The following is a 12,860-nucleotide window of genomic DNA, read 5'->3' as shown; positions in this document are numbered from 1 at the left end:
AACCTTTACAATCACCTGTCTCCTTTAGTAAAAATGTCTAATTCATAGGTCTCTAGTTCAACTTTGTGAGGACAACTTGCATGACAGACAGTGGTCAAACTAAAGAAATCTGGCTCTTGTTACAAGAATCAGAAATTATCTTTGTTTCAATAATCATTACTGCTTTAAACACACATGCTACTATTCTACAAATGGATGCATTTATCAAGCAAAGTGAAGCAGACATACAGGACGAAACTGTCTGAAATCAAACACACATACTAACCTGCTGTGCTGATTGTTATGGTGCTGATGTTGACTCCTCCTCTACTCTCCTCCTCCATGTTGCCTGGTAACAAGGCCCCTGAGCCCACAGCATGAGACCAAGCTGGCTCCTCCTCATCTGGGGGTCCAGGGGGAGGGTAATCCAGAGAGCTGTTAAGAACAGGTTTGTCCACTGGGTACCATTTCAGAGGTGTCAGGGGTTTGCCCTGGTTCTTTAAATACTCAGATGTAACTGTCTCTTTCGATTGAGAAGGGGAAGGGGGCGATGATGGGGAGGGAGAGGGTGATGGGAAATGGGTACTGGATGGTGACTGGGAGGAGGGAGATGGGGAAGATTGAAAGAAGGATGTCGATGAAGACATTGGAGTGGCGGTAATGGATTGATCCAGTAAGGTTGATGGTTTTGGGGTTTCAGCTGGTGAAGAAGACAGGGCCTCCAATGTGGCTGCTCCTGTGCTTTCTGTCGAAGAAAGCACAGAAGAAGTTGAAGTAATCTCTATTAGCTCCAGAGGATTAGCAGTGGTGGTAGTGGTAGTCGTGGTGGTTGTAGACTGTCCCTTCCTGTGCCCCCTCTCTCTAGATCTTTCTCTGGATCTTTCTCTGGGTTTGCTCGTTCCAACTGGTCGGCGGGAAACTTGTATCTCCCCCTTTGCTTCAGCGCCGGTGATTTCTCCGCTTCCCTCATCTTCTCCTTTCCCTTTCTCCTCTCCTTTCCCCTTCTCTTCTCCTCTGCTCCTGTCCTCCCCTCTGTTCTTCTTCCCTCGTCCTCTACCTCTTCCACCGGATCTAGAAGTCACCGTCTCATCCCTTTTGTCACCTGACTGAGTAGTGGTCTCCGCCTCGACACGGACCCAGGTTTCAGTGCTGGATGAAAGGATTTCGGGCTTAGAGCTGGAGGCGATGGAAGTCTCTTGATTATCCCACCTCTTGGTGCTCTCTGTAGTCATGGAGTTACTGGAGGCAGCCAAAGTCGATGCCAGACGAGTGGGTGAATCTTCACTGGCGTGTGTAGAGTTTTCTCTGGAGGGAACGTTGACCCATGAACTTCCCCAGGAAAACAAACCTGCGAGCGAAAAAGAGAAACAAGGCGAGTCAGGAGTAGAACTATATGACAGACTGAGAATAGTCTTAAAGATAATGCCAAGAGTGTCGAAAAAAAATTAAAATAACCATATAGGGTCACTCTCTGTGCCAAGGGATACAAAAACCAACATATCTAAGCTGTCTGAGCTATCCCTGAGTTGTTTTTCCTTATCACCACACCAGCATTGTCTAGTATATTATCAGCAAGGGAGAGCAAACTTCTGAGGACACTGTAGAGCAAAACACTGATAAAAAGGTCTTAATAGTACTGAGCATTCTCTTCTACAATACACGTATGTTAAACATTACTTTACTGTAGAAAGCACTCTTTATTATGTAAGGAAACACTGTCAGTACACTTATGTAGGCAGGAGAAGATCCTTTGTTTTTAACATCTAACATACAGCACTGACTGTAAGTTGGATCCTTCATTACAGTACACCTTTCATGTCCTAATAGAATTGTTATAATTACCAGTTTGTGACCTGTAAGTGCCATTCATGTCAAAGTCCTTCTTCCTATGACTAAATAGCTAATTAAATAGCTTCCCCCCCTGTAAGCTCAGTAATTTGGCTTGGTGATTAACGATACGAAAATGTCTGTAGAGAAATTAAGATAAGGAAGTCAAAGTCAACCAATATCAGCCTATTTTAAAATATTAATTGCTAATTGTGCATCAATCATGTAACGGTCTTGTTGCCCAGTGAACTGCACACTTGCAACATTTTTGCTGCCAATCTCAAGTGACCATGTAGCATCAAGAATCAAACAGAGATGCAGAAACAAAGATCAGTTAACCTAATTTCTGCCAGGGCATCGATCTAAAAGCTTTTGAATTCTTTAATGTGTCTAAAACCTTTCTGGACCCACACACCCACAGTTTAGTTCACATTGAATTAAACTAAAGACCACTGCAGCCTCACATATTGCCTCAGAATTGAATCAACCCCTCTGTAACACAGTTTCAACAAAGTCTGAACAGAGTTTCCTGCAATTTGGAAACCATTTCACCCTCAGCCTCTACATTAAGCACTATAATCCTGCTAATGCTTAGAGACTGGACAAGAGGAACACAGGTTGATGACATTTGTTTTCTATCGCCTGCTTTCCTTTGTCTGGCATTTAAAGGAAACCAGATGTTTTCACATACAATGCCTATGACCACATTTTAATCATTTGAAACAGCTTAAGATTTATGTTGGTAGACATGCTGTCTCTGCATTAATCCAACATAAATACCAACTGCATATGCAAGAGTTGAGAAATATCTCTGGGAGTTAATTATATAGCAGTTTTCAAGCAGAAAAGGGTCAGTAAGCAATGCAATTATTCAAGAGAAAGGTCAATTGTAAATGTAAAAACAATGGAAGAAATAAAGCAAACAGACAAAGGTAAAAACTATTTAAGAATCAGAATTAGCTTAGAACAAATGTGTTTTAGGAAAGAATCAAATGAGCTCTAGTTCAGAATGCATGATCACAGGTAAGAGTTGCACTACTTCTTCTATTTCTTCTACTACTATTGATAGGAAAACGGCAAGTGACTGTACTAATGAAGCTGTATAGGTAAATAGGTAAAAGTGGCGTTTGTCTTGACTTTGTTTAGTTTAATTTGAGCAGAAATAAAGCTCATTAAATTGACTCTCAATTAATTGTAAGCATTCACTGTAGTGAGTGTGTCAGACTTGTGACTGCTCAGTACACGTAGGACATCATAAATCCTTATACCTGCGCTAGGTTTTTCCGCATTATTCTTTACATTTTTATATATGAAAGTCATTATGATATTCATACCATGACGACAAGTCAAGTGAAAGGGGCAGAAATATTTAAATTGCGTTACAGTGTGAAGGAGATCAAAGCCAACAGCTGGAGCTCGTCAGCTGTCCCACCTGGTGTCAATCACAGCTCGTTAGCAGCTCAACACAGAGCCGACCTGAGCTGCAGAGACAGGTGGATTTAGGTGACCCCTTTAGGATACCAGCCAGGTTTTTGACAAATTTGCTGAATGGTTAGGTTAAATACTGGACATACACACCCCAGCTCCAACTCTCTGCTCTCCCAGTTTTACCTCTTAGTGGTGTTTCTCAAATGACTTTGATTCCTCTGGCTTGTTTCGTTTGTGACATCCTGTTGTGTTGCCTAATTCAGGTTCCACAACATCACAGGCCTGAGCCCACTAGAGTTTCATTTGAAACAAAGTAAGAGCACTGCACACGTTCATACACCATCATCATCATCATCAAGCATTTCTGTTGTTTTATATCTCAGATCCTGTGGCCTTGTCAGTAACACTATTGCACTCACCTGGGGATGGATTTGACCCCTCGTCTGTCTTCTTCGTGGCCGGCTCCTCCTCCCCTGCCTGTTCACTCGGTGTTTGGGTTCCTTCCTCATCTTCAGTCCCCGCCAGGTAGTTCCATGGCTTCCAGATGGATTTAACAATCTTTGAGATCACCTTCAGTGAGAAGTGGATAGACAGAGCTGGCTCAGTAATGTTAAAGAAGGATATTGAATTTCAAAATGAAAAAAAATGTAACCCAGACTGACCTTCTTCTCAGCAGGTGTTGGTTGGACTGGCGGTCGAAGAAACTCCTCGGAGTCAGGGCCAGGTTCAAGTGTCTCTCCCCAGTCAAATAAGCTCTGTCCTGGAATTAGCTGCAGGGTCATAAATGACCCTGAAGAGTCTGAGGACCAAGGGTCTGGGGCTAAGGACATAATGAGATGAATTACTTAACAGATCCTGATTCATTTGGATAGATATATCATCTGAAATCATAAGCCTTACATGCAAGGGAGGCCTCCTCTTCCAGGTCTACTAATCCGGTCCAGTTTGTGGGTAAAACATTGCTGCCGTCTGAGGAACCTGCAAGATTAAACATAAAAATACTTTAATCTACTGAATTGATCAGCTGGTTAGTGCTGCTAAATGTGCTGATGGTAGACAAATGTAAAACCTCTGGTAGTTGTAGGTTGTTGTGTAGACGAGTCAGTATTGTCAGCCCCTGTGGACTCGGCATCACTCGAGCCTGTGAGGTAGCTCCAGGGCTTCCACAGGGAGGTGTAGATCTGAGTGATGGAGCCTGAATCCTTCACTTTACCTGTAAATAAACAAGCACAAAATGATTTGATGCTCACATGGCATTTACAGAGGGATGATTTTTTTTCCAGAATATCTCTTCCTTTAGCAGAAACTCTCCAATGTTAGCGAAAAAGGAAGAACAAAAAAAGTAAATATTCAACTAAACACCTCATGTCCCTTATGTTTCTTTCTCCCGCTGCTCCTGTCAACCAGCTGTTTCCAACATACATGACACATATAGAAAATGTGGATCAGAAATCTCTGCTGCTGTAGCTTCGACAGTGGCAATGACATCTATAAGTCAATAAGTTATCGACCTGTACAATATGTCCATATTCTTTATATTATCTGTAAACTAGTATAGCATGCTCACGGCACCTTAATCTGTATATTATAATCCTAAAAATACACTTATATTTATAGCATTTATTTATATTTATAGCATCCCATTAATCCAGCCATCCATATATACCTAATAATTCACTTTTTTTAGTCTACATCTGTAAATTTTGTAATTACTGTACATAGCACAGACACTTTCTGCTTATTTGCACTTCTGGTGAGATGCCAAACCTCATTTCATTACTCTATACTTGTATATGTGTAATGACAATAAAGTTGAATCTCATCTCATCTCATCTCATCTCATCTATTGTCATTAATAGTACAGGTACAGGACTTGAGGCTTCCAAAGCAACTTCCACACTTTTAAAGGAGTGAGAAAGCATTTTTATTTATTTGTATTCATCATATTTTAAACCATTTATAATCCACATCTTTCATTTTAAAATTGATATGAACTTTAATTTTGTATAATAAAAAATGACTAGATATGGTGTAAATTTGACAAAATCATTACAACTACAATCTAATCGATTAGTCAGCCTCCTGTCCATAAACTACAGCGGTTTGCACACACCATACCTCTGTAGCAGTAAGCGTCATATAACTCTGTGTTGTTGTCAGCAGTAGTGTTGGGTGTCACGGTGTGGACCCCCGGCTGGCTCCCCCCACAGTCCAGGTGAGGCCAGGTCACTGGGTAGCGGACGCTGCCATCAGACAACCAGCCAGGGGCACAGCTGTCCAGGCCGGCTTTCCAGGCCAAATAGAGCTGCCCCACTGTGGCCAGCTGCCCCCCTAGGGACACACAGCGGTCTGAGGCTGAGGACAGCGAGAGTCGCCCCGGGACAGAGGAGTGAAACACCTCACCTGGATGGACAGTTGATAGGAAGATGTCAAGAAGCAGAGGTAGCTTTGTTAATTACTCTCACTACATGTGGAGGGTGAAATCAAACGTTGCATTTCTTACTTTAACCACATGTGAATAGGCTGACGCTTCTGAATATTTTCTGATTTCTGTACCCTGTCTACTGCAACAGTACAAGTTGGTAATTGCTCATAAAAATGTAAAGTGTTTTTCTATAAAAGGCTTTTTTCTTAAACAGCTAACAACGTTAAACATTTATCAAACTTGTGAGTGGTGTATTTTAGAGGACTTTTGGCCAAGGATTTATACACAAAGGCGAACATAGTTATTTTATCTTTTCCACTGGATTTATTAAATGATGAAAAGATTTCAAAAAGATTCTTTCTTTCATGTTTTAACAGAATATAACTCAGGCATGAGAGAAAAAGTTAAAAGCTGCGAGAGCCTCTGCTTCTTTGTGTGTGTGTGTGTGTGTGTGTGTGTGTGTGTGTGTGTGTGTGTGTGTGTGTGTGTGTGCGTGTGTGCGTGCGTGCGTGCATGCGTGTGTTTGTACCATCCAGTTCTTTCGCAAAACAGTACACATCAAACAGCTCTTTTGGGTCTCTCTTCCCATAATTCCTCACTCCAGCAGAGTACTCCTTGTGTCCATAGCAACCAAGCTCTGGCTTCTGGACTGAATATCTGTGGACACAAACATGTGTCAGTCAAAAGCGGCAAGGATCCTGTTTTTACCCCCCAGTTCTAAGAAATAAGGAGCAGTTTCTTGTGAACATGTAACTGTGTAATCTATATTTCAGCTTGCAGATCAACCATTCTCTTGTCATTAAGACTTTAAATGTCAGTTATGAATAATTACTTATTTGTATTCACTTCCAAAGGGCAACAGATTAGAATAAATTAAAATACAATTAACAGCAAAGAAACAAGAGAAGAAAACTGAATCTTGAGCAGATGAGGTGACAAAACAGAAGAACTGAATATTAATTAAGAGAAGATTATCTAAGCAGAGGAATCTAACATTACACCAAACAAAGCACAGATATTTTTCAGTTAAAAAAACACATGTTGTAGATATGAAAACCACAGGCTTTGATAAGAGCCGAAAGTAGCTGTGTATAATCATTTAAGAAATATTTTCAGTCATAGTTTGGGGCTTGACGGTTTGCTGTTTGATTAGAAGACTAGTAGCCTAACATAGTCAAGTCATAATGAAGTTCTTTTAGAAGCTAGTTAGCTTAGCTTAGCACAGAAATTGGGAGGGTATGCCTGAAAACACACCTAAAGCTCATTTACACATTCTGTATTGTTAGTTTAATTGTTAGTTCAAACAAAAACAATCTGGAGTAGGCTATAAAAATGAAAGACCATGGTTAGCTGTTACCCTGTATCCAGTCTTTGTGCTAAGCTAAGCTAAAATCAAATTATATAGCCTACCCTAAACCTAAAACCTTAAGAGTTGTGTTAATATCTCATTTTAATCTCTAAAAAGAAGTAAGGAAATTGTAAAATTATCCAGAAATTGAACTATTCCATGTCTCTACAATAGCAAATATTACTCGAAAATGTCTGAAAAAGGAAAGTCTAATCAACATAGGCTAATGAAACAAATGATCCACATATTAATCAATATAAATATAAGTACATTTTGCAACAGTAGAAGCTGTATATAATGGAACGTCTTCTCACCGGACGGTCTGATCATCCAACCAGCCGGGGGCGCAGCTGGTGAAGCCATCATAGTACACCGCCCACATCTGGGCTGGTGTGGCCATCTCAGCCGATATCTCCTGACAGGCTTTCTGAGCATCAGTGAACGAGAGAGCGTAGCGGGCGCTGAGAGCCTGGTAATGAAACACCACACCTACACCAGGAGAAACAGGTGGAGAGGAGTGTGTGAGTTCATTAATATACAGGATATATATCCAGTATATTTACAAACAATCATCACAACATCAATAATCATGTTGGTACTGACGCAAACCAATCAATCCCACTTCATGTGAGATTCAGCTAAAATGTCACAGATGAGCTCACAAATATTCTGTATTCAGTCCAAACACTTTAATTAAAACAATTACACAATTACTCAAGTGGAAAATGAGATAACAAAAAACAACACAAACACAGAGAGCAACAGGCTACAATAATGAAGCCAATCAATGAGATATTGATACTGTGAATGAATGTTGTGTTAATGAAAAGCTGAAAAGGGGGCTGGCAGTGCCTCTGTTATAAAGCTGCTGTTAGCTGTACAACATTTACACATAAATCAGTGAAATGGTAGAAAAACTATTGGAAAGCCTTTCTATCAATGTTGCTCAGCAGTGGGGGAGTTTTCTTATTTTACCTGGTTAAAATGTATCTATTTGTGGCCAGTGGCTGCTGAACTCACCAGATACAACCAGAGGCACAGTGTCTCTCTCATAGTCGTTACCCATGACAACCTGACAGTGGTAAGTGCCTGAGTCGTTGGTACGGAGACTGGAGATCTCCATGGTAGCATTCAGAGGATTGGCAGTGTATCCTGGCAGCATGACACGGCCGATGAAAGCCTTATTCACCTGGATCAAATCACCTTTGGCAAAGAGAGAGAAACAAAGAGAGAGAGAGAGAGAGAGAGAGAGAGAGAGAGAGAGAGAGAGAGAGAGAGAAACAAAGCTATGAAACAGACCAAAATAAATATATACACCTCTTTACAAGCTAAAAAAAAGCAAACAAGACCACCAGCATACAGACCGGTTATCTGTTTAAAGTTAATATGTATGCCTTAACCTGCTGCCTTAGGGTAGATGTCTGACATCACACACACTGCAAAAATAAAAATTTTCCATGGCAAAGATTATCAGTGAGTGATATGTTTGACTATTAAAAGAGAGCAGGGTGTGACTTTTTGAAAGCAAATAAATAAGCAGCACCCCTTTACTATTATTATTTATTTATTTAAAGGGGGGACTAAATTAACACTTAACACACCTGGAACATAAGGGTCTGTTTTTTGATTTTTGTAAATGTACAGTTGTAAACTACCCAAGATTAAGGAAAGCTCATGAGTTGGGTTTAAATAGGAACTTTAGTCCCTTCTTAACTCATTTACAGATGATAAAAACAATATAAAAGCAACTTTAAATCAGTCACTGTGAAAGTGCCATGCAGGACAATTTTCACTAACAAAGTCGTCACATACGACTCAACACAAATGTGTGTTGCTTCACGTAGGACTTGGACGGTGGTCTCATGGTTTAAAGTCTTGCTTTTGTTTGGCCTGTAGACTGTGTTTAACATCTGACACATGGAAGAAAGTGACACTAAGAACTCATATGAAAGTCAGGTTAATCTTGATGATTTGTTTTGTGATGTATCTATTTTGTTTGATTGGTTCAGTTTAAGGTTATGGAGTCTACACTAACTGAAACAAAAGAGATCCCACTGCACACATCCTGTAATGCTTTATGTAGCGTAGTAGTTTGGTGTTGAGCAGGTAATGCACAGTGTTGTTTTAAGCTTCTTTTGTACTGTAAACGGCTGCTGCATCATCTGAAGACAAGGTTAAAGAGACCGATGAGACTGAACATTAAAACAGTCTAGTTTAGCTGTTAAACCAAAGTATTAAACAGAAACACACCACAACTTTAAAGGTACAATACGCAACATTTTAAACATCAATATAGCAGAAAATTAAATATGTCCTGACTAAATATCTTTTGAGTAATGACTTTATAAATAAGGAGTGATTTGTGATTTGTTGTTCTCAGCTCTGTGTTCACACTGATGGGACGGCGCTTCCTTCTGCTTGTTAATGTTTTACTCAGAGGCTCAAACCACTTTCATAGATGTTTTTTACTCGTGAATCTCTCCCTCTCTAACAGTAAGCCCTGCCACCACGTGGGCTGAGAGAGAAAGCCCCGCCCAATTCAGGGACACTGTATGTAGAGTTTTACAAACAGATGCTCTCGGTCAAAACAGCGAGGGAGGGGAAGCACTTCGTTGAGTGACAGTGATTTGCTCTGAGAGACTGGTGCCTAAACTACACTCGTGCTGCTCGGGTGATCCTAGTTTCCGAGTTGGGAAGTCGTTCTTCCAACTTGTGTTCACATGTTTTCAGTTCGGAGAGTCGGAACGTTGTAACAACAAAAAAAACAACGTTGATGCTACAAGAAGATCTGTGGAATGTAGCTGTTATAAGTTATATTTGAGCAAAAAGTTGATGTGCAAGACGTGAATCAATGAAAGTATGTTAACAAATTGACAAAACATATTTTGCCCCCCAGGTGATGAGGATTCTGACGTCAAGTCGGGCACCTAATTCTTTTTCCGAGTTTCCGAGTTGTTGTCCCGACCTGAGCATTTGCATTTTACAACTCGGAAAATCGTTCTTCCGATGTGTTCGACACCACATGAATGCAGCATTTGGTCCAACATCCACTGAACATCTACCCTGAAAGTCACAAATTATACCTTTGAAGAGGCCCTGAATAAATGAATGTAATCTGCACCTTTTCTTTTCTTTGCTAAAATCCTTTCATTCAGGGAGGTCTGGAGCATTTAAGGTACAATGGAAAAAAACTCTGAGCTGAGAAGATTTATCTCATTTTAATTCCAGCAGCTGCTTTTGTCAGCTTGTTAAGTTCTTTGTTACTACTTGTAAGATCTCCAGATTAATCCGTTAAATAGACGAGGAGAAAGGCAGAGTGGGGTGGAAATAATGACTTTTTTTTCTCTTACACATAATCTAAAGTTGATAGTAAAACTGATTAGTGCAAATTTAAATGTTCAATCTTATCACTTCTGGATTGTATTTGTAATTAACTAAAGTGTAGTTAATTAGGTCATTTCAATCTCCACCTAACCAGATCATTGTTTTACCTTTAGCAGAAAGCACAATCTGCTCAGGAGCAGCACCCTGTCCCCCTGCTGCTGGTGGCCTGGTATGGGTCCACAGGAGGTGGGGAGGCTGGTCGGAGGAGGTGGGCTGGAGGGTGAACACACAGGGGAGGACGGCTTTGCCTGCCAGTGATTGTTTTACTGTTGGATGTGTGATCCTACGCATGTTCACTATGGAGGAGGCTGCACCTACAGAGGACCAGCAAGACAATAGCACATTATTAGATGAAGCAATTAAACATTTTAAAATGACAATTTGTTAACAAAAGAAAAGACAAAGATATGGAAAAAAAACATTTTATGGAGAGATTAGAGGTTACTCCTCAATTAACAGTACAAATATATAGAAAGTTTTGGCTGTACTAAAGCTTGTAACTTTGGTTTCTCGGGGATTCTTTTTGGCAATTTCACATCCCCTTTAATTACAAGAATCCCAGGGCCTGAAAACAGATTTACATATATAGTTGCATACAGGCTCCAACTTAATTATTTTGATTTCTATATAGTCCTATTTCAATACAATTCAAACAACTTTATTAATCCCTCTTGGGGCAATTGGTATTGCTTCATAATTTTCCAGTGCATCCCCCTTTGTATTTTATAAATTGATCCCCTCTTTAACTCAAACTAATTATTAAAATGTATTTCATGCAAGAGAAATGTCAATGTAAAGGCATTGCCACTGTAAGCTAATGGCTCTGCAGATTGACATCAGCTATTCACCCCAGTCTGGTTGCCATGACATACAGGTTCAATGTAACCATGACAACAGGATCACCTGTATAGGCATTATCCTCAAACCAACATAATCTTGCCTCCCTGTGGCTCTAGCCTTTGTGCAACTCACTGAAACATACCAAGCAAGGTCATTTATTTTGATATAAAGAAGATTGAATTTCTCCAAACACAAGAAATAATTTTACATATCAAAGTAGAAGCCCATTTTCGTAACATATAGGAATTTGCATTGTATAATAATAACTGAGCTGTCGCCATAACAAAAGAGTATTCTCCTCTAAATAAGATAAGAAGACGTGACTGAAATCTCAAGAAACAGCAGAAGAAAGGACCTTTAGTTACTTTTATTTTTATTTTTCATTGACTCTGGGAAAAAGAAAAACAAAGACAAATGCTTTGAATGTATCTACCGTATACTTATTAATAATTCATGCTAAGTTCATGAGCTATTTCTGCTCACAAAATCAAGGACTGTCAACACAGCTACAAAAAGGCAGAAGACATCTTTATAAAGCTTTAATAAGCTTAAAAATATTTTGCAGAGGGATTTTTGCATTTGTTTTCTCTCCTGGTCCTCTCTTTTCAAATCCTCGATTTTAGTCAATTTGTGTTAAACTAAATGAGCGTAACAAGAGAGCCTGTGTTAAAAAACAAAGCCTTTTTTGGAATAATGCACATGCTGGAATTGAATCACCAAAAGATATTTCCATCTGCATTTAGATTGGCCGGCTTTCACAGGCTGAACCCCCTGAGAGCATCTCTCCGTGCTGAAGAACGCCCCCACTGCTTTCCCCCCCCAAAAAAATCAGATGTAATCACAGAATCACAACGACCAGAAAGAGGAGAGCGAGACGGAATGAGGAGAAGAGGAAGGGAGAAAAAGAGAGGAAAAACATGGGGTAAAGTGGGAGAAAAAGAGGAAATCTAAGGAACTGAAAGGAGGAAATTGAGAGAGGAGTTTGTCATTAGCTGACAAGTGTACCTTGTAGCATGGCGGTGACAGATGGGACAAAAGAAAAACAGTGTAAAAAGAGGAAGAGGAAGCTGGGAGTGACATGAAAGGACACTCTCTATCATTAACAGATGCCATCTCTTATTCCTGTCAGTCCTCCTCCACAGAAAAAATAAGCTGTTTGGGTTACAGATACACTGCAAGGAGAGTTTCAAGGCAGATATCATGTCCTTAAATGCGATCTTCAAACGGAGTTAGATTATTTTATGACAAAAATATACTTCAAATAAAGTTTTCTTCCATTTATGTTTTAAAATAAATATATACAACAAGGTCATGCTTATAAAAATCATGTAGCAACAAAATAATATATTTTTAAAGTTGCATGAATATGCATTAAAGGTTATATCTGCATCTCAGGGTCTGCTTAGCTACTAGCTTACTTGTAAAACTGTTGAAAGTCACAGACAAAACAAACATTTAGTTAGCAGGCTAATTGCACCCTAGATTGGTTTTCATTCAACCTGGCCAACACAGTACAATCTGCCAATACAACAGTTTGACAAGTTCTAGTCTACATTTTAAAGGCATAGTTTTTTTTTTTAGTTTTTTTAGAAAAGATGAATGTTACCGCCTTAATGTTTGCCTGTTTTT

The 12,860-nt window shown here is 39.7% G+C and overlaps 1 protein-coding gene across 1 annotated transcript in view; it reads right to left on the bottom strand.

Annotated features, from left to right (window-relative positions):
* Window positions 1-12,860, bottom strand: part of LOC109984037 (neurocan core protein) — a 45,120-nt gene that overhangs the window by 19,151 nt on the left and 13,109 nt on the right. Inside the window, exons 3-12 of the mRNA XM_020634025.3 lie at window positions 10,499-10,705; window positions 8,028-8,210; window positions 7,322-7,496; window positions 6,189-6,316; window positions 5,353-5,637; window positions 4,304-4,447; window positions 4,135-4,212; window positions 3,897-4,054; window positions 3,654-3,804; window positions 266-1,327 (exon numbers count right to left, since the gene is read on the bottom strand). Of these exons, the coding sequence (XP_020489681.2) occupies window positions 266-1,327; window positions 3,654-3,804; window positions 3,897-4,054; window positions 4,135-4,212; window positions 4,304-4,447; window positions 5,353-5,637; window positions 6,189-6,316; window positions 7,322-7,496; window positions 8,028-8,210; window positions 10,499-10,705 (2,571 nt within the window). The remainder of the gene's footprint in view (window positions 1-265; window positions 1,328-3,653; window positions 3,805-3,896; window positions 4,055-4,134; window positions 4,213-4,303; window positions 4,448-5,352; window positions 5,638-6,188; window positions 6,317-7,321; window positions 7,497-8,027; window positions 8,211-10,498; window positions 10,706-12,860) is intronic.

Source organism: Labrus bergylta, chromosome 4 (genome assembly GCF_963930695.1).
Source record: "Labrus bergylta chromosome 4, fLabBer1.1, whole genome shotgun sequence".
Lineage (NCBI taxonomy): Eukaryota > Metazoa > Chordata > Actinopteri > Labriformes > Labridae > Labrus > Labrus bergylta.
This window is presented reverse-complemented; position numbering and strand designations above follow the sequence as displayed.